The 25,788-nt window shown below is 42.2% G+C and overlaps 1 protein-coding gene across 50 annotated transcripts in view; it reads left to right on the top strand.

Annotated features, from left to right (window-relative positions):
• The window catches only part of LOC147708230 (uncharacterized), a 2,035,583-nt gene that overhangs the window by 936,911 nt on the left and 1,072,884 nt on the right, over positions 1–25,788 (top strand). For all 50 annotated transcript variants that reach the window (XM_086926979.1, XM_086926974.1, XM_086926953.1 and 47 more), the window contains one exon: positions 11,404–11,439. In XM_086926979.1, coding sequence (XP_086783105.1) covers positions 11,404–11,439 — 36 coding nt within the window. The remainder of the gene's footprint in view (positions 1–11,403; positions 11,440–25,788) is intronic.

Genomic DNA, 25,788 nt, shown 5'->3' with positions numbered 1-25,788 from the left:
ACCAGATTGATTCGCCCTATTAGACTGAGTAGGATCTTGTGCCATTTTTTGAAAATTAGAGCAGTTTCTTTTAATAAAGATTCATAGTTCATATTTATTATTTTCTCAGTATCTGCTGCTAGCTTGATTCCTAGATAAGTCGCACTTTGACATATGCCGGGGATTGGTTCTTCTGGATTATAATTAGCAAACCCTTGTGTCTTGCTCACGTTCAATTTATAGCCTGATACATTGCCAAATTGTGTAGCTTCTTCAATTATCTCGGGTATGGCTTTGACTATGTCTGTTGCATATACCGCAATATCGTCTGCAAAAGCCGTTATCTTTAAGCTCTTTTCACCATGGTAAATTGGAGTTATATTAGCTTGTTCAGTTAATGCATTCAAGAAAGGCTCCAAAGATAGAGCAAAAAGCAGAGGGGAGAGAGCGCAGCCTTGCCTAGTTCCTCTTCCTATCTCGAAGTTAACTGAATCCTTTCCCCCATAGCTAATCTTGGCAAGCGGGTTATCATATAGTGAGCAGACCCAATCCAGGTACGGTCCACAAATGCCCATTTTCTTTAGTACTTCCCACAGATATTCCGACCCCACTCGATCAAATGCCTTTTCCGCATCCAACATGATCCTTCCGAGTGGGGTGAGAGTAGTTTCAGCAACATCAAAAGCTGTAATTGCCGTATTTACATGGGCTGTGGTGTCTCTTCCCATCACAAAACCATGTTGTTGTAGGTTAACCAAGTCTGGCATGATGGGAGCGAGACGATTAGCCAAAATTTTAGAAAAGATTTTTGCATCCGAGTTGAGCAAAGATATTGGCCGGTAAGAGCCACACTCTTTCTGTGGTTTGCCTTTTTTAAGAAAAAAAATTATCTTAGCTATTTTCCATGATGTTGGAGCTTTCCCAAATTTGAGTATTGAATTAATCACCTCTTCTAACAAGGGTAGCAGTTCCTGAGCACAGATTGTATATATTTCCAGCGGAAGACAATCCTCTCCGACTGCTTTTCCTAGAGGTCGGGCAGAAATTGCTAACTTTATTTCAGTTATTGTTATTTTTTAATTTAATTGTTGAGAAATTTCTATATTTAAATCTCTTTGTGTTGGTAGATATTTGTTGAGATATTGCAATATTGTGGCTTTACAAGTGGGGTGTACAAGTTTTGATAATAGCTAACAAACTGGCTTAGAATCTGATCCGGTTGTTCGTACTCACATTGATCTGGACCTATAATTGTCTTAATTTTAGTTCTGGCTATTTTATCCGCTGTCTTATAGGCCAGCACTTTACCAATACGATCTCCACCTTCATACTGAGCCAGTTTATATTTATGAATTTTCGCGCTATATCTTTCTCTAAGAGTTTTTTTAATAGATGATTGTAATTCAGCCAGCTTTATTCTTAACTCATCAATGTTTGTTTATGATTTTATCGTAGCTTCGGTGAGTTTTTGTTCTACTTGTAATATGTTGGAAGTGGTTTTTTTAATAGCTTGACGATTCTCAGCATTTGATCTCAATATATATTGCTGAGTGAATCCCCTGATACTACATTTACAAGTATCCCATACTATATTTATATTGGCAGAGTTAATATTAAGTGATATGAAGTCTTTGATATGTCCTTTCAATAGTGTAATAAATCCAGATTCTACCAGTAAATATCTCAGGAATGTGAAGTTTCGTGTATCCCTCTTTTGGTCTCTAATTTCAAATTCAAGTAGCATCGGGTTATGGTCGGATGTGATTCTTAGGCATATTACCAGATCGCAGTGTTCTGCAATATGGTCACATGCCCAAATCATGTCTATTCTAGAACAAGATCTGTGAGGCGCTGAATAGTAAGTATAGCCTGCTATTAGGGGTTATTTAAAGCGCCATATATCTTTCAGATTGTTTAATCTTGCCAGTTCCAGTATTGCCGATCTGACCTTTCGCATCCTATTTGAAGAACCTTGCCCTGTAGAATCTATTTTGTAATTAATAACACAGTTGAAATCCCCCATGATTATAAGTTCACCCTCCCATTCTAGTAGCTCTATGCTTAATTGCTCATACAATTTAGGGTCATCTATATTAGGTCCATATATCACACAGAAAACATTTTTTTTATTTTCACATTGTATCTGAGCTATCGCCCACCTTCCCCGTGCGTCTGAAGCTGTCTTAATAGTTTCAGTCGAAATTCGTTTTTGTTTTAAAATGGCAACCCCCCGAATAGAAGCACCTAAAGTAGAGCAGACCACCAATTCATATCCCATTTGGGATAGTAATTTTCTTTCCTGATAGCTAATATGAGTTTCTGAAAGTAGCACAAAGTGGGGTTTATACATTTCAATCTCTTCTTGTACTAATCTTCTCTTTAGTTTACTATTGAGACCGGCTACATTCCAACTTAATAATCTTAATTTAAGCATTTTTATATCTTATATTCCTTTCCATAGTGTTGATCCTCCTCTGTTTATAGACTTTATTGTACAACTATTTTCTGTTATTCCTTAAAACATATTCATTTCTTGCAATAACATTTTTCTCCCTTTTTTTCCCCTTCCCCCCCACCCTTGTCTTCTACCTTCACCCCCCCTCTCACCCTCACGTCCCTTTGGGGGGAACACCCCTCTATCCCTTGCTGCCGCTGTAGGGGCAGCACAGTGAAGTAACATGCATGGAGACTACCCCATCCGCTTTCTCAAGTGTAACCATGATTCACCAAAAAGGAAAAGCAAGAAAAGGAAAAAAACATGAATTCCTAAGTGATTATGTCAACAAATTTAGACCATAGAGTTAATATTAGTTCATTTGTCTCTTTTCTAGAGTAAATCTCTCTAGAGCCTGAACTGCCTCTTCCGGTTCAGTGAAAAATAGAGCTTGACCGTTTCTTATAACTTTAAGGCGGGCAGGTTCTTGTAGGTAGACCGTACACCCTATGGCCTTGAAGGAATCGATCATTTTATGAAGTTCCCATCGTCTATCCATTGTGCCCTTACTCAAATCTGACCTCACAAAGAAAGTAATGTTATCAATAGTTACAGGGCTATTAGGTCTGGCCTTAAGTGATACTGCTTGTCTCAATAAGAAGTTCCCAAAATAAATCAAAAACGGTCTAGGAAATTTGTTGTTTTTGTTATTTTGGAAAAGAGGCAGTCTATGTACTCGCTGAAGTTGGGAATCCCAGTCCCAATCAGATAGATCGCTAAAGGCTCTTTGGAATAACTTCACAACAAAAGATCTGGGATCGGCCCCCTCCGTGCCTTCGGGAATTCCAAAAAGTCTGAGGTTCTGTCTACGTGCTCGATTCTCCATATCTTCCACTTTGGCCTCCAATTTAGAAACACGTGTAGAGTTAGATCTAGTAGTTGATTCTGATTTGCTTGCACCTTCTTCCACTTCTACAACTCGTTGTTTTAAGTCTTCCATCTCTTTTGTGACCCCTCCAAGCTTTTGACAGACTTCGCTCATAAAAGCCGGTATTTTGGTATTATCCTCTCTTAATTGTAGATATTGTTGTTGACTTTCCTTTATTTGTGTTAAGAGAGTTTGCATAATTAAATCCATAGATATAGTATTTGAGAGATCTGGTGTTATATCCTGTATCCGTTTTTGAGTTTGCAATTGCAATTGTTTTGAGGACTCCATGTGATCTGTCATTGTAAGTGAATTGTTAGCCTTTGAGGGAATGATACCCCTATCTGACTCCTCAATTTCAATGTTTTCAATATTAGATAGTTCCAGTTGGCTATTCACAAGTGCTATTTTAATTGGTGATAAACTGGGTGGTAAATTGGCTGGGTCCTCTAATATTTTATTAGGGTTGTTGATTATAGGGTGACACCCCGTATTCACCGACACAGTTGTTTCTAGAGTGTCATTTTGAGTAATCTTATTGGAATCCGCGTCTCTAGATTCAATATTTGTATTAGTTGATGAATCTATTAAATCATTATTTAGAAGCGTTGGTTTCTTTGTAGACCCTATTTTGAGAGATTTATTTCTTCCTCGCAGACTTAGCTCATCTTCGGGGCTTGTACCGGAAAGTCTTAGAGCCATACTCTTTACTCCCCCCTTAGCTTCGATCCATTTTCTCAATGGGCTATCATCAACTATACGTCCTTTCTTACTTACAGCAGGTTCTTTAATCAGTGGTTTGCGAGTTGTGTTTTTTTGTTTGGTTTTAACCTTCATTTTTGTTTTTCTTAATCCAGTTGATTTGCCAATATTAGATCTATTATTGGAGGCTCCATCCATTTCAGCTTCATCAGAAATCTCTTCATATTCAGGGTTAGAGCTCTCCTCAGCTATCTCAATGTCATCTTTAAGCAAGTCGTCTACAGTTTTCTTTCCTGGTAAGTACTCACAGTGTTGTTTATCAGGTATCGTTCTAGATTCAACTGTAAGCCCATCAGTTTTTGCCATAGTGGTTTGTGTTATTTCGAGATTGATACACTCAATAGGAATATTGATAGTAGCTTGAGAAGATTCTGATAGCATATTTATATCGCCTGTGTTTGCGCTCATCTCTAAAGTGGTATTGACAACAGTCACATCTTCATATAGCGTTACAGTGTCATTTTGAGTCCCAGTTATTGTTACAACCTCAGTGATAGAATCACTTTCTACACAGGGTATAGCCTTGTTCACTTTAGCAAATTTATCCATGCCCCTGTTCTTGCCCTTAAATTCTGCCTTTTCTGTTATCGCAACTGTCATCTGGGTGCTATTGGCAGTGTTCATTGTGCTTATATTGCTTCATGCATTGCCCTTTAACTCTATCACAGAGGGCGACTTCTGACCAGTTAGAGTAGCTCTTACCGTCTCGCTACACGGAAACAGTGTTTCAGACATGTTGCTAGCGCTTTCGTCTGACATAGCAGGATATGTTTGTTTGTCCACTTTAGCCTTAATTAAGCCTTTGCCAATATTATTTGCACCTGCGGCCGTTTTAACTTTTGCAGTACGATCCCCCAATGGCGTTTTAGCTTCGCCAGTTGCCATCGTACCTGAATATTCCTGCTTCGCTGCCTTCCCAATCCTCCTGGTTCTTGCGGACCGTGTCTGCCTCGATGTCATCGACTCCACGAGAGACTCCGGGCTGACCGGCAGTTCAATCGATGTACGCGACGTCTGATCTCTTTGCAGGGGAACACACAGCTGAGAGGCGAGTGAGGCAAGTGAGCTGAGTGATCCAAGACCCGCCCCTCTGTACGCCCTGCTAGGCGTTCGAATGGAGTAAACCCTTGCAAGTTTCCAAATCGGCAGAACTCCTCTGCTCTGGCGAAGAACAATTTGCAGCATCTAGATCCTGCCGCAAGAGAGCCCAGCGTCAACAAAAAAATTGCGAAACATCCAATGCAAAAGTTTAATAAATCCAAGTTTTTTTCTTTTGCCCTTCGATTTCAGTCTCGAATGGTTCTCGTAGTCAGCCAAGTCTTTCAGTAGTAGTATCACTGAATTTCTTATTGCGTTAAATCAAATCGCTTTTCCTCATATTCCTGCAAAGCAGCGGAGCTACTCCATGCGGCTTCCTTCACCTGGCGACATCAACCTGCCATCTTGACTCCTCCCGGCCAGGGTGGGCCCATCTCATGCTGCTTATAATTGCATCACTACTGTGCATGACAACCAATGAAATCATCAGTACAAATGACACTGGAACTAACTGTGATGGACAACAGGCGAATTTTGAATGCGGTTTATGGAAATGGACATCCATCATGAGGGTCTACTTCAAAAGGCCAACTGGTGAGTGCAATTCCATCAGGCAGTTCTGGAACGTCAGACCTTCTGCCTTGAATATTCTTTTACTGCAGCAGCTCCTGCTAGGAAGACAGGAGAAACTTTCGGGAAAATGTCAGCTACCTCAGAGTTAAACTATAGATTTGATGGACCAGCCACTTCTGGTGTAATGGGATTTTGATATTACCAGATCAGAGGTATGGCTACTAGGCTGACAAATTGGAAATAGCCCCTTTATTCTTTTCTGGTGTACAATACTGGTGTTGTAGAAACAATCTGAAAACATTACATGGAGCTAAAACTTGTGTGCACTTTGTCCAGATATAACTATCAGTCATTCACACTAATGTTCCACACTTTCCTAATATCCCATTGAGTTGTCAATCCATTTTGGATCTGAGAATTTGATACATCTCTTGTTTTTGTCGATTACATGCGCACTACAGCTAGATAACTACATCACTTCACATGAGCCAGTCACAGTATGCAGATTGAAGCCTCATTGTCCAGGGGACTAATCACAAGAGTCTTTTTGGGTAACTCCTAGAACTTGGAGATAGATGCCTCTTCAAGTTTTTCCTTTTTCAGGATATCCTCTCAGCAAAACATACAGTTAATTCTTTCACTTTTTCGCTTCTTTAAGTCATAGTCTCTCAAAAAAAGGACTGAGCAAATATTTCTAATATATGGAATTAGGTGAATGTCAATAACCTGACCACTAAAATTGTTCTATAGAATACTTGTGTTACAAAACTTGAGGGCGGCCCCCTTCAATGTTCTCAGGATTGCTCAAGCCAGGGTACTGGGCTGAGGGCCTTCCTGGTGCTCGGCCCCTGGACCACAGGGGCCTTTGTTACATCACAGGATAAAAAGTAGTCTAGTTAAACGCCATAGGCGGAGGAGAAACATAAGCATAACTTATTGCTGGCCATACACTTGTATCATTATAACTGGTACATGAGTAAAAGGTGGTATCCATTTTCAGTAGCTTGTGGAGACAAATATGGCTCTGGCTGCCACTATTCAGAAAAAGAGAGCCTAGACATTTTTATTTAATCCTCACCCACCAGGGTTGTCTCTTGGTGGCATGCTTCATCATAGGGTTCCTCCTGTTCTGCTGAGGAACAGGGTGTGCTGGAACCTGCAAGGTATGCAGGAGCACTGAATGGTATGCTCTTAGTGATGTATGAATAGAAGTAAGAGGGGTTTTCTTACATATAGTAAAAGGTGAATAATACCTGCCTGGTAGGTGAACAATGCTTTAATTCATCCTCTAGACAGTATGGTTAAAAAATGGCGAGAGAAGTAGAAAGTCTGGGATACAATTCACCTTTCTTTCCAAAAGTCCACGTGTTTCAAGCTAATTCCAATGGCATTTCATCAGAGCCAAGGATCTAACGCCCTGATTCCACTCCTTAATCAGTAGATTTTGAAGCAAAGTGACTGCACACACTCTACATGCTAATAAAAAGTTAGCACCTATTAGGTGTGACTGCTTGGCAACAAAAATAAAGCAAATCATTTGCTTTACAGGTCCTCCGGTGGCAAGGTGAGCCTGTAGTCACAATTGCTTCAAAGTGGCCCATGACCGAATCACCTAGCGTAATGGCACCCGGGCCAGCTGCCTGGTTTTGTCAATGTTTGTTTTGTTTTGCCATGGTTCTTGTAAAACTTTATTGCTTTTAGAGCTGCTGGGAGCTCTACAACAAAAACATGACACTAGCTTTGAGATATTAAATGGTATCAGATAGCACCCATTGCTATTGGAGTCCCTAGCACTGACTTTCTGTGAGGATGCGGTCCTTGTGAAAGAGCAGAATGCCATCACTCACAGTGACGTTAGGCAATGGATGAAGTGAGCCAACCCATTGCCCCATGGTATATGCTGTACAGGCTGAAAGAAAAATGTGATGAAGAACGCCTCTTTAAGACGCTTGGAAGTATATTCTGTGTATAATTTTACTAAAAGTTAAAGGTCTTGTCTGATGGCTGTCCTAAAAATATATATTTTAGACACAAATGAACGTTACAAATTAGTTAGAACAAAATAAAGAATGTGTTGTGTCCACTGGGATATTTGGAATTATTCCTGTGAAATGAGATTTCAATTATTTATTTCACTGACACTTTTATTCTTTGCAGATAAAAGGGTGTAGCAGAACTAGCACAAACATAGATTAGGGTACAGACAGGGGAATATATAATTTCCGCCTACGTTAAAAGCTTTAAAGTAACTGGCAGGGATATGTGGCCACCTGGATATGTCAAGTTTAGGGTTAGGTGGAATCACAATTTTCCCCTTAGCCTTTGTGCGCTTCAGTAATGACCAAATTATTAAACGGGGCTCAATGGTCATAACATAAGAGTGTGGCAAGGACCCGGGCAGCCTTCATTACTTTAGATAACGCCTTTTTTTTAAAGAAAGTGCACTTTTATATGTGGCACGGCCAAGGGGTATTCTTTTTGATGTGGGGGAAATCTCATAAAATTTTGGAAACTTCACCATATTTCACAAGCATACGTTTTGCATGAGTTTTGCTGGTTGAAGATAGGTGTGATTGGAAAATGTCGTGAATGGAACAGTAAACCAGCAGCTGAGAGATATTTTCTCCTCCAACCTGTCTAGTCTTAGCATCTCGTGTGACGATTGAATACAATTTATTGCCTAGCATAGTAGATATCACAATCATTCACATAAGGATATGCTTTCTGCATAGTTGCAAAGACTGCTCTGGAGGTACAAGAGTGCTTTCAACTTAAAGGCTGCATGGACATAGTGCTTTAGGTTAGGGAGAAATCTGGCAAATTGTTTTTCCACTTGTTACAGCAATTTCATGGGATTTTAGGCTGACTGTTATTCACCGTGTTGAAGGATTGCTGTAGCCTCAACACCATTCTGAACTATTTTCAACACAGTTGTGGCTCAGGATATTATTGTTGCACATATGTAATTACTTGCTATTATGCTTGAGTATATGTTCACGGAAAAAACATAGATGGTGATGACAATGAAAAGACAGACACTGGGCTACGCTATATGGGATTTTTAAGCCACAGGATGGGGACGACCTAATGCTAATTTGTTGGCTTTGGAGAAATGGTGGGTTCCAGTCTTTGGCAGTTGGATGAGTTATGAGGAGCTGAGATGAGTTGGCTTGAGAAAATAAATGTATTATACTCTACATTGTCACATCTCCATGCACTTTTTACCTCAATATACACTGAGCAGTAGTTGCGAGGGGTCTGGGATCAAAAGTCCAGGAAGTATTTGGCATCTGATTTACATCTACTGAAAATGTCTTTATCTGTATATTAATAAGAAGTGAATTGGAGTTTTAGGGACTGTTCACTTTTTGTACTTTTTGAGTTTTTAGTGGCTCCTGTAGTTGTGGTCCCTGACGGAAAATAAAAAATACAGCGCTCCCCTGCATTTCCCCTAGCGCTGGTGTTAAAAAAGTTGCCTAGTGCCAGCACAAACACACTTGTGCCATGTTGCAAAGGTGCCTGCACTGCATGGGTGAGTGACACCTTCCAGCACATAAGCAACCTTTTAATGTGATTTGCTCTTTCTACGTGTGCTGCAGAGTGAAGCACACATAGAAAGAGCAAAATACGAAGAGACTTAATAATTTATCCTCGTATTGCCATCCTAAGACCAGGTTTTAACCCCTTCGATGCTCATGACGAGCTCAGCTCGTCATGAGGTACACCTCTCGTACACTCATGGCGAGCTGAGCTCGTCATGAACAACGGGAATCTGTTTTAGTCAGCGCACAGGGTAAATCTGCACCGCACCGATGGTGTTAACTAGCTTTAGCTTTTGGTGGACCCCCAACGTTGTAAATATGGGCCAGCATCAAAAAGCAATGAGTGTTGCAGTGGAACTACTACAGCAAGACCCATTGCCCGCTCCTTTGATGCAATGGACTGCCGTAGTAGGGAACATATTTACAAGGCCGTGTTAAACCACGTTAAGTGGCTCAGTGTCACCTTGTAAATATGGGGTAGAGAGTATCGCCACTGGAGAATCAGAAAAAGTGACGCTCCTGTGACATTAGGGGCTTGTAAATATGCCCCTAAATTAATTGAATCAAATTTTTAAAAAATGGATTTAATGTTTGCGTTTGGTTAACTCTGCTGAACTTTTACTCAAGTCATCCCTAACCATGCCTAAAAACAGCCTGGTTAGATGCGAAACGTGAGAGTATACTCATCAGCAGAATAGTGCTAAGTTTTGAATCTGAGCTCATAATGTTGTTGCCCCTTCAGCTTCACCCGTAACAACACCACTATTTTAACACCACAATCACTAGTTGTGGCTCTTAAATGAATATGGCATTGTACATGCTAGGAAAGTGTCCCATTTAATTTCTCTTCCTGCACACTTATACTTGTTTAAGACTGTCGTGACATGACCTCAAAGCTGAGCACCAAAGTGGTGACTTCTCCCAAGAGAAGTCATTCACTATGACCGTGTGACAGTTGGAATTGCCTGTTTAGTCAGAAACTATTACCACAGTAAGATAACTTGTTTTGACTATGCTACAGTCCCTTGATTGGCTAGCTAGATGGAGGCCTCACATCTGATATCTCCTTTACATGTTTGTGCAGACGCAGACAAACTTTGCACATACCTAAAAGTGCAGAAACATGATTTGCAGTGACCAACAGCTGCAAAATTGATATTTAAGATCTGTACCCTCCGAGCTGTACAAAACTTGAACTTTTGAGCCTTGCGGATAATGCAAATGTAATTTTGCATGGTTGGTCATATCATACATGGGTGCAAAATTGCACCCGCAAGTACAAATATTCATAATTTGGACCAATGTCTGCCCCATGTTTTCTATCATCATGATTATAAAACTCAAGGTTTGCTTATATTATTATTATTATCATTGTAACAATAATAATAACTATTATGCATACATATAGGTTGTTTTTGTAAAATAATTCTTTTCACATTTTTGATATTTCAAAGCACTGTAAATAACAACTTTTATTACCCAATAACACTGTGGTGAACATCATGACTCAGCATCATTAACCAGACGGTGAAGTTAAATCGACGAGATAGTTTCTTATTGCTTTGTAATGCTTCACCGAGAAACCCTGAGGAGCAATAACCAAAGCCAGAAGAAAATAAATTGCAAGAGAACAGGCCCTTGCAATTTACAGTATTCAGGTAAAAGTCGCTACCACGACATTTCATTTATTTCATGCGCTCTGGACAAATAATTATGATAAATGGGCCATTGTGTCTTTACGTGCAGCTTCGTCTCATTGCATCTTATCACACAGCAAAACATTTCCCTAAGACTTCGGGGAGCCAGACAACATGGCTGACTGCCGCTCTAAGATTGCTTAAATATAAGTGACAAAAACAGCAATTAGCCCGCTAAAATGAAGTGCTGGAATGTTTGCGAAGTAATTATTTCTCAATTAACAGATGTCGTATGAATAAATAGGAACATTTCCAGAATTATTCTCAGTTTGCCGTGAGCACAAACGGACGTGCCCAAATCGCACTTCGTGTTATCTCCTAAACCTTAGTCGGACTGCTTTATCACGTGCGTGTTAGTATGTTGCTTATCTTCTGCTGTCACTATGAACAGCGTTTTTGCTTTCATAAATTACTGAATGTTTTTGTCAAAATTGTTTATTAACTTTTCAGAAAAGAAGCCTACTGCTGCAACCAAGGGTGCCACAAGTAAGTAACAAATACAAATTTAAACATTTCTGTGAAAAAAGTTGTATCTTCTAAAGAGAATTTTGATTCAAAGTAAACTTTTTTTTAGGGCAAGACAAGGACATGCTATGAAAGAAAAAACTTAACATTTTTCATTGTAAGAAATTGGGTTACTAGTTGAGAGGGGTGGAAGCCCTACTCAACTACTAAACAAAATGCTTGTCGTAGCGAACCACAAACATCACTCTCCAGTAGTGTGTCACAAAAGCAGTCAGGCTTTATTTAGAGACAATGGGTAAAGTATTTATGCAGCACTTAAACAGTAATGACGTGATAACATGAACCCCTAAAAACCCTAAACAAATTTAGAAAAATAGAGAAAATTGCAATAAATAAAATGACACCAAACCAAATATAATCCAATTAGTAGAACTAGAGTTATGATTTTTTTTACTTTTATTTAAAAATACTGTCAAGACGGACAAAGCGATAATTTCGGTTATCCAGTCACGCTGGCCTGGGTCAAAGTCAAAAGTTCAGTCCGAATGCGATGGAGAGCAGGTATGATACAGGGACCAGGTTCATCTTGGTGGAAAATGTATCTTCAAACTTAGGCTAGTTTTCAAATGAGAGGAATTAATCGACCAGGTTGTTGTGGTCAGGCTGCAAGCTGGGCCAGGGAGAGGCTCGTCAGTGGCAAGTTGCTAAAGTCTCAGGTTTTAGTCCTGGCATTGGCAGTGCAGTCATTGTCAAAACGAAGAGTTGGTCGATGATTGGAACTTTGTATAGGCGACAAACGTGGGGTGGTTGAAGACATGAAGAGCTCCAGGCAGCAACGTTCTGGTCTGTATCTGTTAGCATCATGCTGGCTATAAGATGCAAGGTCTGCATAGGCCCCGTTGAAATCCGCTTGCTTTAGCGAGAAGACCAGATATGGTTCTTTTGCGGATGAAGATAACAAAACCTCTAATTTTTCACTTGGTGTCAAGTTCTTGCAGAGTTAGTGTTGGAGGAGTACTCTCTCACACCATTGAAGTGTCCAAGACATGGGAGGCACCTCTTGTGGGTCAGGACGTACTCCCGCAGAGGCCAGCTGCAGGGTTCAGGCAGGTCCAGTTGATCCTGGTCAGCTGGGCAGTTGCAGGGAAAGGCCTCAGGATACTTATTGCGACCCTGTAGTTGAAACTGGAATCATTACTGGGGTTCTCCATTCAAAGTAAGCAGGTCCAGTGTTCCTTCATGCTTCAGACAGCAGGGCATTCCTTCTTCTGAGTCTCCACAGGTCCAGATATATTCTTATGAAAGGTTCTGAGGGTGCTATTTGTATACCCAGTGCCAGCCCATGTAGAAGGGTGACTTCATTTGACCAACACTAAACTGGTTCAGGTCAGCTCTTTCCTTTGTCATAAGTTTGGCTCCAATATATCTAGGGGCATAAAGGTTAGACAGGCTCAGGTCTTTGCTGCATTAATCAGTGACAGGTTAGGCATCTTCAGTAGTCAGTCAGGAAGGGGTTAGGCACAGCCACCAGGCTACCCTTTGAAGTTTAGGAAGGGCTGAGTACAACACCCAGGCAATCCTGCTTAAATCTTAAGTACACATGTTATCCTTTTTAAATAGCAGTCACTCTGCCCTATGAGATGTTAGACCCCATCTTAAGTCTAACTTATAATTACTGAAAAGGAAGGTTTGGGCCTGCCAAAGGGTTTATTTTTCCAGATCTTACTGGCAGTTTAAAACTGTATTTTTAACAGTGCCACTTTAGTGTGTGGCACAATAAGTGCTCCAGCCCATTTGCAGCATTCAATTTACAGGCCTTGGGTACACGTTGGAAAACCGGGCCTTATGGGCCGGGCGGCTCAGGGCACGCCTTAATCCCCGGATTCACCTGCCTTGTTACTAACAGTGACACGAGACACTCCGTTGAGCGTGGAAGCCAGGTTTATTAGCACAGTTGTCCTAGAAGTATATACAGGGTGTAAGTTCTAAGGAGACTGCCACTTCAATCCGTGGCGTACAATCTCTTATACTAAACACATTTACAATATCCCACTCCCCGCGCACACAAAACGAACCAATGAGAAAAGTTGGAAAACAAGCTATCAGGTATCTCAGTATACGCCTCTTTCTCGGACCCCGTGTGTCACCCCTCCCAACAAATTATTCAGTGATGGTGTTCACAATCCCCTCTCGCAGGTGGCAGGACATGCTGGTGTGTTTCAAAGGATAGTTGTGTAATAGGAGCATACAAGGAGAGAATAGCGAAGGCCAGTCGGATAAGATAGTATAAGGGAAGAATAGGAGAGGGCAAATAGTCGGCTGAGACCCTGACATCGGGTTTCATGAACAAGGACAATAGAGTTACTTTTTAACTGAAAGGACACGTGGCAGCTGAAAAAGCAAAAGCACATCGTTCGCCATATTGCCTGAGTGAGGGCAACACAAAATGGTGGCAGACACGGGACGAAATCTGAAATCGCAGAACCTCAGACCCTCCTTTTGCCATTACTCAGGCAATACATCAGGGACTCAAGTCAATCTGAGTCGATATCAATGACCATGAGATCCTCGAGCTGTTGCTGTAACATCATCCTAATGTTCTCTGTTTTTCGTGATGCAGGCTTCGGGACACACATAGCGGCACAAAGACCACATATTGCAGGTCCACACTGCACACAAAGGCAACAGGAGAAAATAATAGCTAAGACCATTCCAAGGAAAGTTAGTATCTTCCATCCCCATGTGGACAGTAGTCCCCAAAACCATCCCATCACAGACCAATCTCCCGTGTCCCGATGTATAGACTCGGAGATGGTATGTAACTTGGAGATAGCTTGGTATACTGTACAGGCATTATCAGGAATGTAAACACAGCAACTAGACCCGATCAATTTACAGACTCCACCCCTATCTGCAAGGATAATATATAAAACTATCCGATTTTGTAAAGTCATAAGACGATCCGCCTGAAGCTCGGCTGTCACATTACTCAAGGCTCCGGAAGTTTCCTTTATGGTAACCTCAACAACACGGGCTAGGTGTCTGATGTCTCTGCTATTGGCCATCGGGCCCCAGAAAGGAAGCAACCCTTTTATGAAGTCAGCTGCCTCCTGTCCTGCTGTGTCCTTCTGATCAAAGACTCCCCTACCATGTCTCTTTTTGTGATGACTTGAAGGAGCGGTATATGTTGGGGGAAGAAGAAAAGCCACATAACATGTTCCTGAGAAGTAAGTACGAAGCCATGTATAGGCTCTATCATGACAGATGAAATATGTGCCTTGTGATGGCACTAGCGGTGAGGGAATCTGAGGTATATAGACATAGGTATGAGAACAGATACTCCTCTCTGGCTGATTCTTGACATTCTGACCATTAATTTGTAAGCAAAAATTACCTCGATGAGGTACAGTCCAGATTGGCGGAGAGCTCCTTAGTTTAGCCTTTTCTGTAAGGCTAGTAACATATTGTGTTATGTTCCATCCATCATATGCTCTCTTCTCATCTACAGGAATCTTGCTAATCTGAGCAATCTTAGCCATAGTCACAATTTCCTTAATCAAGGTACTATGACTAAAGTCTGCTCTACCACCATATGGACTGCCAGGAGGATATCGCAGCTGATTTTGGTAAAGATTAGAAAACATAGCCAGATAAGCCCAGGCGGAACCTTCATAAGAGAATGGAAAAACCAAATATGGCATGTCTCTCTCTGTATTATGATGCATGAGCCCACAAACCCAACAATCAGTAGTATTCATTACTAACTGGTGTTGGTGTAATAGCTGAATGAACGAATTGTTGAAGTATTCGGTCCTCCTAATCTGTTCGTGTGCTGAGAGTGTATAGAACCCGTATGGGGAGGCAGTAGCAGTAGCAGAAAAAGATACGGGGACAGAAGTAGGAACAGGTAACGGCTGTAGGACATAAACAATCAAACTTCCACATGCTAATGAAGTACATAAGCATATCAAAATACATAAGGTTATCCCACATGGACTAACCATGAGTTTCTTAAATCATATTCATATTCATATTTACAGTCTGATCATTAATTTCCACTTTTGCATCCATTACTCTAAAGGCGTTGCTCATGATAATCTTCCTAGATCACTTAGCTGTGGTTATTAGCCGTCCTATGACACTGCAAGTCCTGTGGAACCTAGGTCACTACTCAGGTCACAGCTTAAGACTCATACCGTGACCCTGCAAGAAAAATCGTAAAAATTCAATTATCCTCGACCATTCTCGGTCGCAAGTTATATCGAGTCTTATTGGGGATCGTCTGGTCCTTAAACAAGGTTTCTGGATTAACGGTGTTCAAACGCAGATGTGTTGGGACGGCCTCCTGTAACACGTCATCGTCTTCTTTCTCAGAGTTTGTGTGGTCCAGGCGTGCACTACTAAATGGTACAAATCTAGGCACTGTTTCACTTTCGTTGTCCGCTATACCCTCACGAACCCATTGGTCAAAAAGGCAAGGGCAGGGGTATCTTTTTACAGTGCACGCCGTGGACCCAGTTCTTTTTCCCCAAAACCTTCACTGCCGTCCTTGTGGTTAGTAGCACTTGACGTGGTGGGCCCCAACGAGGTTCCAGATTCCGCTTCCGCTGAAAATTCTTCACGCACACCCAGTCCCCAGGTTGGATGGAATGACCTGGGTCTGCGGAGGCCTCTGGCAAAGCGTTTTGAACCTGTTGGTGAAGAACACGTAATTTAGTGGTGAGGTCATGCAAGTAGTCAATCAGCATTGGGTATGGAATGTCAGAATATTTTTTAGGTTGAGGCACTCCCCAGACATTTGCTGGTCGCCCAAAGACGACCTCATACGGACTTAGACCTAAACGGGAATGAGCAGTAGTTCTTGTAGACAGGAATGCTAACGGTAAGGCATCAGGCCAGGCGAGACCTGTGCTCGCCTGAATCTTTGCCAATTTGAGCTTGAGAGTACCATTATAACACTCTACCAATCCCGCTGACTGAGGGTGGTTTGCCGAATGGAATTTCTGTTTGATACCAAGACCTGCACATACTTTCTGCATGATCTCGCCCACAAATTCACTTCCATTGTCAGACCAGCTCCTTTAAAAGAACTTTAGCAGTAGATAAGGCAGTATTGTCCTTTAGGGGGTAGGCCTCTATCCATCTGGAAAAGGCACAAACCACCACCAGAACATACTTGAGGTTATTGCAACGATCCATATGAATGTAATTGATTTGCAATACCTCAAAAGGATACATAGGGGGAGCAAAATGACCTGCTGGAGTCAGGGTTCCCTTTCCTGGATTATGCATTAGACAAACAATGCAGTGCTTCACTATGTTTTCTGCACATTTCGGAATTCCCTCATTCTGCCTTACTGGAGTCAAAACTTTACAAATGCCCTTCGCACTAATATGGGCTGGACCATGGGCCATAGTAACTACAGGTAGTACATAGGCGTCTGGTAACAGCCATCGTTGATGCTCCGACAACTCCGTCCAACACCCAGTCGCGTCCAACATTCCCGTACTTTCTCTCCACTTACTCAACTCTTTCTCAGTAGCCTCTTCTTGAATCATTCTCACACTTTCTATTGTGTCCTCACACATTCCTCCTTCTCTGATCCATCTTGCAGGGCCCGCAACATACATTCGACTTGTAACATCTCTTGCTGTCTCTTTTGCTACCTCGTCTGCAAAAGCATTCCCACGACCCACATCATCGATAATCTTTTTGTGAGCGCTACACTTGATTATTGCTATTTGTTTAGGCAAAGCAAGTGAGTCAAGAAGATCAGTCACCAACTGGCCATGCTGTATTTTAGTCCCATGGGAAGTAAAGAATCCTCTTTCCCTCCACAAGCGACCGAAACTATGAGCCACACCGAAAGCATATTGGCTATCGGTGTGGATGTTTACTCTCCTTCCTTTCGCCAAAACACATGCTCTCGTTAAAGCAATTAACTCAGCTGCTTGGGCTGAATTCTGTGCAATACGTGCTGTTCCACTACAGTATGCAAAGTAGTAACAGCATAGGCTGCAGTTGTCTCTCCATTTGGAAGCTTGAAACAAGATCCATCCACCCATAGGATCCCGTCCGGATCCACAAGTGGTGTATCTTTCAGATCTATTCTGCCCTTCGTTTCCTCCTCTGTTCGAAGAAAGCAATCATGCTGTTCCTGAATGCCTTTCTCATCCGGTATGGGCAACAATGTCGCTGGGTTCAGAGTATTACACCGCTTGATATGTATATGACTAGCCAAAAGCGTTAGCTCATATCCAGACAAGCGAGCACTCGTCAGGTGTTGTGTCTTAGTCCTATTCAAAAGAGTATCTACTGTATGTGGTTCCATAACAACAAGGGTGTTGTCCAATACCAATCCAGCAGACTGACTAATAGAAATTGCTCCTGCTGCTGTGACTCTGAGACAACTAGGTAATGCCTTGGCTACTGGATCCAACGTAGCCAAAAAATAGGCACATGGCCGTTGTTTGTCTCTAAATTGTTGTGTTAAAACTGACAATGCACAACCTTCTCTTTCATGCACATAGAGTGTAAAAGGCTTACTGTAATCCGGAGTGCCTAACACAGGCGTAGAACACAAAGCATTACGTAAATCAGAAAAACTCTTTTGGCATTCATCGGTCCAAGGGAGAGGTTGTGGCGTATCTTTCAACGTAAAAGCCAGCAAAGGCTTAGCTAACAAAGAAAAATTTGGAATCCATTGCCTACAATATGAGGTAATGCCCAAAAAGGCACGTACCTCCCTCTGTGTGGTTGGCTCGGATATTTGTGCAATCGCGTGAATTCGTTCTGGGGTCAATCGTCTTCTCTCCTTCGACAAGAGATGACCTAAGTAGGTAACCTCTTGGCGACAATATTGCAACTTAGAAGGGGACACTTTATGATGTAAATCAGACAAATGACGCAACAAAGAAACCGTCACACCCTTACAAACATCCTCTGCAGCAATCAGCAAATCATCAACGTATTGGATCAAAGTAGAATCAGAAGGCAAAGTGAACGCGTCAAGCTGAGATTTCAAAGCTTGACTGTAGATAGAGGGACTTTCACAATAACCTTGAGGAGCACGCTTGAACCGGAAACTTCGGCCTCCAAGAGAGAAGCCAAAAATATCTCTACTTTCCTCAGCAATGGAAATACTAAAGAAAGCATTCTTCAGATCGATAACAGAAAACCATGCCGCTGAGGCGGGTATCATAGTAAGCAAAGCAATAATACCTGGAATAACAGGAAACTGTGGGACAACAATCTTGTTGACCTCCTGAAGATCAATCGCAAAACGATACACAGGTGGTTGAGAAGGATCGCTACGTTTAAGAACGGGGAGAACAGGACTGTTACAAACATTACCTCTTTTTTCCTCAACCACGCCCTTCTGATCAAGATCACAGATAATAGCCATCAAGGCTCGCTCACCATCATTAGAGATCTTGTATTGTGGAATACGTGGCAGTTTAACATTAGGCTTGATAGTAACCATATAAGGAGGAATCTGTAACAAACCAACATCGTTCGGACCTGTAGCCCAAAGTGTAGGGCTACCTGTTACAAGGGATACAAAAGTCAAAGGAACCTGAGGTACAGAAGGTTGTGGCAAAGGAGGTGCTGGCGGTATCACTGGAAGAGCCAAGGGTGCAGGAGCCGGAGCTCCTGGCTGAACAACAGGTTGCTGCACAGGTGGCAATAATGCATTAGCGCCTGCCGCATAAGGCGGAGGCAATTTCAGTAAATGAGACATTAAAGGATCTTCTTCAAGATCTTTACGCTGTGGGGGTAACTCAGGATAGCACCTATCTATTGCCATCCGATGCTGTCTATCCGAGACCTCAATCGCTCGATCAGTCTCATCGTCTTTAAATTGCTGGTAATCCTGTATAACCGTCATATCTTTCATTTTCCTATCTCTTTTTGCTTGTTTAATTTCTCTCTGTTTGGCTTCCTTACGCCAAAGGCGGAAGGAGTCAAAAATTGCCGGCCGGGCTTTTCTTTTAAACAGAATTGACTCCAAATTATCTAATACTAGCAGCCCGTCCCGACCTTGTCCGGGAGCAACAGGCTTCCCCGACCCCCGCCCGCCCCGACATTGTCCAGCAGCCCGGGCCCCCGCCCGGCCCGTCCCCCGCCTGCCCCGACCCCCGCCTGCCCCGACATGGGTCCCCTTACCTCAGCCGCCGCTCCTCCCGCCTGTCCGCTGCTGGCACCGCTGCTGGCCTGTCCGCTGCTCCTCACGTCACCGCTCCTCCCCCGCGCCATGTCTGCCGCTCCCTTACCTCAGCCGCCGCTCCTCCAGCCTGTCCGCTGCTCGCACCGCCGCTTGCCTGTCCGCTGCTCCTCACGTCACCGCTCCTCCCCCGCGCCATGTCCGACGCTCCTCGTCGCGCTCCTGGACACCGCTCCTCCCCGGGCTCCTGACATGAGCACGCACGTAGCGGCCGGTGCTACTTCGGAGGGACTACTTTTTTTTTTACTGTAAATTTTTTAAATAACTTTTTTTTTTTTAATTTATATAGCCTATAACTATCTACACACCCTGATGATTCCAACGGTGTATCGGGTGTGTGGATTGGCGCTGTGGTTCCCGAGTTTACCTGCCTCAAAGGCTGAAAGTTCTTCCTTTATTATAGTAGTATAGATGTCAGGCTCAAAGCTACCATTTTGTGGCCACCGTAAGACACCATCTTTCTTTGTGTATCGGTCCATGCATCGTAAAAAGCAATGGGACCAACACCATGCTTAGAATAGAGCTCATAAGTGGGAGTTCCAAACGGAGGAATCGGACATGACTCCTCAAGCCGGGAATCCCTAGAACAAGAAAAACAACAGAGTTTCCTAAATCCGCTCAGACCAGGCATTTTGAGCACACTGATCCGTTTACTAACTACGAGGAGTGAAAGCAAAGAACACAGTACAAAAGTACTCACCCCTCGGCTTCGACTATTGCAACAGGCGAATAACAAAAATCAAAAACAAAACAAGGCGCTACCCACGAATACTTAACTAGATGGTCTTCTCACGCCAACGGAGGTCCGTCTAACATCTCGCGATACCAATCATCACCAGAGGGTCCAAGGCAGGGCGGTAGTCAGGGCAGCAGTCATCAGCAGCCGTCAGAAAGGAGTAGCCGCGCTGCAAAAGACCTTCGGACAACTTCGACATACAGGGGTCGCTTGGTGTGGCTCGCGAATCCTCCGGAATTTTCTTGCGGGGCTTCTCACGACCATCGGGCTGAACCGCTACCACTGAAACCGCCCCACATTGGGCCCCAGTTGGAGAACTGGGCCTTATGGTCCCGGCGGCGCAGGGCACGCCTTAATCCCCGGATTCACCTGCCTTGTTACTAACAGAGACACGTGACACTCCGTTGAGCGTGGAAGCCAGGTTTATTAGCTGCAGCTAAGCACAGTTGTCCTAGAAGTACATACAGGGTGTAAGTTCTAAGGAGACTGCCACTTCAATCCGTGGCGTACAATCTCTTATACTAAACACATTTACAATATCCCACTCCCCGCACACACAAAACGAACCAATGAGAAAAGTTGGAAAACAAGCTATCAGGTATCTCAGTATACGCCTCTTTCTAGGACCCCATGTGTCACCCCTCCCAACAAATTAATCAGTGATGGTGTTCACAATCCCCTCTCGCAGGTGGCAGGTCATGCTGATGTGTCTCAAAGGACAGTTGTGTAATAGGAGCATACAAGGAGAGAATAGTGAAGGCCAGTCGGATAAGATAGTATAAGGGAAGAATAGGAGAGGGCAAATAGTCGGCTGAGACAGGGATCAATCGAACCAGACATAGATTAGCGAACTCGGCCAGACCCTGACATCGGGTTTCATGAACAAGGACAATAGAGTTACTTTTTAACTGAAAGGACACGTAGCAGCTGGAAAAGCAAAAGCACATAGTTTGCCGTGCTGCCTGAGTGAGGGCAACACAAAATGGCGACAGGACACAAAATGGCGCTAGATACGGGACGAAATCTGAAATCGCAGAACCTCAACGTTGTACCAATTTCTCGGTACTTAAAAGGAAATTCAATGTGCCAATTGGGGAATACCAATTTCACCATACCAGGAAGTTAAAGCACAAGCACTTTACCACTCATTAGCAAGAGTAAATTGAGCAGAGTTCTAATGCCAGCAGAATGGGTTCTTTCAAAATAGGTTAGTGAAAGCAGAACAATCTGGGAGAACACCGAGCAAAAGATGGTTATTTCCAACACTCATGCTAATCTCTTCCAGGTGCTTCTATGCTGAAAAATGATGCTGCAATTGCAAAATCAGGTCACTGTTTTCCAGTTATCCTGTCACTTTACTGAATGATTACCTGACGTCCTGCAGTCATTAGGCACCCCAACAATGGGTAAAGTGCTGGGGTGCAGATTTAGGCCAATGCAAGGACAAATACTTCACAGGAGCACCAGGGATATCCGATGAAAACCTAAGCTTCTGGTGAATTTTCTGGTGGATACCATAGCTTTGCACCTTTTGTTTCTACATAAAATTGTTCACATGAAAAATGTCCATCCCTCAAACCCCATACCTAATGAAGATGTAAAGATTGTACCATACTTTCATCATCTCTTATGCATGGTGCTTCTAGAAGTAACTTTGAAATGCACTGGAGTGAGGGGGAAAAATGTGAATTGCTGTTGAGTACCAACGCAGTTATGACTGTAGATATTCACAAAACATTTCTCTCCACTTCCGAAGAACACTCACTTCCTCACCTCAAGGTGTCACAGATATTGAAAAATCTGCACACCCTGAATATTTTTGATAGTTGGAATTGACATCTGCATGTGTAAACATTCTCAGACCCTAAATTTGTGAATCATGATGCAAATGTTGTGTCCCCAGATGGCACTTTTTTTTAATAACAATACCTAGATTGTTCACAAAAGAATGTTTATTTCAAAAGCTATGATCAATGTGCCACATTTCTGGTATCATTAAAAATATGTGGGATAAATGATAATGCAACTATACAAATCTAGGACAATTTTAGTCCAAATAATATTGAGGAGCAGTTTTGTTTATGGGGCAAAAAGATTAGTAGTTCTGGTGGGAGAAAGGATTAGTGGCAGAGCTAATGGAAAAACAAGAGTTCATTCAGAGATCTTCCATATAATTGTTTTTCACAATGCCTGATTTTGTTATTTGCAGGATTCGCAAAATCTGCCGCAAGAGCATACAAGCTTTTCAACAGTGCTTACATAAAAGAGATTAAACTTTAGGGAGCTAATGACTAGTGCCATAGTATTGGGTCCTGTATTCCTCCTTCATTGATGGTATGGATACAGGAGGCATCAGAAACTCTATGGATGGGCGCTGGTGGGTGTTACAAGGCATATGTTGAGTTTCCTCAGAAATTTGCTGGGGAAATAAGACTACCTCAACCAATTTCTCCTGAATTTACACTAATCTTGCCCTCATTTCTCCCAAAGAGTTACACCTAAAAATGTTGACTGTTCTCAGGGTGAAATGCATAAGATCTGTAGAGTTACCAAGAAGGGACAGGTGTGTGAAGCATTTAAAAGCACTAATACATTAAACAAGCAAGACACAACACAAAATATAAATCCCAAACTAATTTATAAAAATAGGACATATTGACAATAATCCAATGTAGGGAAACGGAGATAGGATTTTTTTAAGAATAACCCTTTCTAGTGCCTAAAAGCCCAAAAGGCAGGGACAAAGCCAAAGTTTCAGGCTGACCACGATGAACGCTGGCCGGATACAGTTAGTGGTAGGGCGTGGAAAGCTTTTACCTTCTGACTTATTCACTTTTATTTGGGGATTTTTCTTTCAACATCGAGCAAGGTTCCTCATCAGGCAGGCTGGCTTTGGCAAACTGTAGCTTGGTTCAGCGCAATGCCTTGGTCCACTCCTGGAAGTCTGGTTGATGACAAAAAGCTCTGGAGTGAGGCAAACACCGAGTCATGGCTTGAGGTTGCTGACTTGACTCTTTAAGATGGGTCGGTCACCTTATCTATATAATACTGCTTGCAAACAGTGCAAAACAAGATGGATCTTGTCACTCCAGTCCATGCAACATTAAGTAATGCAGAAATCAAGTCCACTTTGTTCCATTATATTTACATTATGTGCAGGCTCGCTCTTGAAGCTCCTTCACACAACGCATGACTACAACACCACAGCTTGAATCCAATTGGGCCTGCTTATAAAGTATGATGGATCTTGCCTCCGGCTGAGAGACAAGATCCGTCTTGTTGTAAACTGTTTACAAGCAGTAATTGCAGACATGATCCAATAAGCTATTGAACAGTTTGGTATTTATTTATACATAGTCTCAGAATCTAAAGTGATAGAACCCCATTTGGAGGGATTGAATTGGTCTTGATGAAGAGAATATAGGCTATTTTAAAGTTAGGGGTGCTTTGTTAAACCAGGACCCTTAAAATACAACCCTCACCGGGCCCTGATGATGGCTCCTTGAAGTTAGAGGTGTGGGACCAAAGCTTCAATAGTTTGGAGCTGTGTAGGGAATTTACCATTACTATAAAGAGGATAAAGGATTTTGATTTGTAAAATGGTAAGAGCTTTTTTCCCTCCCCACCCCTTTCTCTTGTATATGCTTTTTGCTCTCAAGCTCCTCCCTTCCCCCGTTCTCAGTCCTCTGTTTTCCCTGCCCTTTTTCTTTATTCTGAAATTTATTGGTGTGGATCTGTGTATTTGAGAAGGGAGATTATGGTGGGTTAAGTTGATTTATTAAGGGTACAGATAGTTTCATTGTTGTATTCAGAAAGTTGTCTGACAGCGGATCATATAAAATAAAACTATTTGGAATATATGAATATTTCTATGTCACTATATTTTTGTTCCCTTTTCATTGCTTGCTTTTGTAACGGAAGTGCAATTACTTAATCCATTGATACATAATGAATTGTCCATTGGGCATTTGCTGATGTTCTGTTGAAAAAGAGAAGTATTCTTATCAACTGTTTATAATGTCAAAGTCATAAAAGCTCAATCTGACGGTGACCAGTTATCAGAGGTCAAAGTGAGCAAATGAATGTATTACAAATCAGTAAAAAAATAGCATACAAACAAATTGTCAGAGAAAAGCTAATGGATCTGTATAAGCACCAAAATAAACAAGCACTGACAGAGCCAAAGTGCTCGTTTTAGCATACTAGACATCCAACAAAAATGCACAAATATGCACAGACAACATGCGTCATGTCTCGGTATCATCAGTATCTTTCTTTGCCTCCTACGTCTTTGCCCTATTTTTATTCCTTAAGCCTGTGATGCTGCACTGCACCAGCACTTAAAACATTGGGAATAAAAAAAGGGCTCACATATAGGACATACAGAAAGTGATAGGTTGCACAGAGACACAGCACAAATAAGCCTTTGACTATTTGTGCATGACTGTGTTTGCATGCCCTATCCAATTAAAGATAGAACATTAGCTTTCCTAATTCTTGTTTCCAATGTGTTTGAGGTGCCTGTAATTTACCCTTTTCACTCCACTTCAGCATTGGAATGTTGTGTTCACGTTAAGAATTTGTTAGGAATTAAATCCTATCTTTCTCAAAGAGGTAACTTTGCTCCAAAGTATCCCCCATTCCTTATAGAAATGTTTGCTCCCAAAATTGCTGCTAAAAAGAAAACCACTTGGGAAGACATTGGCGGATCAGAATGGGTAACATTGATCACAGCCTGATATACCCATGAATGCCCAAAACACTTCCTAGTGGGGAAGATGTCCTAGATGGATAGCTCGCCTCTACAAATGCAAAATGGTGTTGTATATCAAGCCCTACTCTCTGGAGATAGTGCTACGAGGATGTGTTGTTGGATCTGTGATCTGTAAGTATGCAGGTAAATAGTGTACATTAGAGGTAACATGTTTGTAGGAGTGCTCCAAAGCATAGGTTTTGTGTGCATGTTGGACTCTTTCTGAGTAGGTGAGTCAACTGAAGAGCAATAAGGAGTTCAAGAGAGCAGCCGAGGTAGTAGAGTGCTTAAGGGGGAGAAAGAAAGAGGGTATGGTTACAGAATCGAATCTCCTCATGCATGTGATCGAGATTCAGGTTCATGTCAAGCATTTTTGCAAGTTGGTAAGATTTGTACTCTGGACCTTGGTAGGTAGCTGTAATAATGCATGAGGCAAAAATGTGCACCTCTCATATAAAACATGTTAATAGGTAGTAAAACACATATGCGTAAAATCAGATTGCTCCTTTATGGAGGCGTGAGGGCATCTCCCTGGAAGGCTGCGAGGTTACGCTTGCAGGTATACTAGGCTGTGTCTTTGTTGAAGTAGCTTTGTTTCATATTATAGCCTGGACTACTTTGATTTAGGATGGCATTGTGCTTTCTGGTTGCCTTCC

This window comes from Lissotriton vulgaris, chromosome 6 (genome assembly GCF_964263255.1).
Source record: "Lissotriton vulgaris chromosome 6, aLisVul1.2, whole genome shotgun sequence".
In the NCBI taxonomy this organism is placed as follows: domain Eukaryota; kingdom Metazoa; phylum Chordata; class Amphibia; order Caudata; family Salamandridae; genus Lissotriton; species Lissotriton vulgaris.
This window is presented reverse-complemented; position numbering and strand designations above follow the sequence as displayed.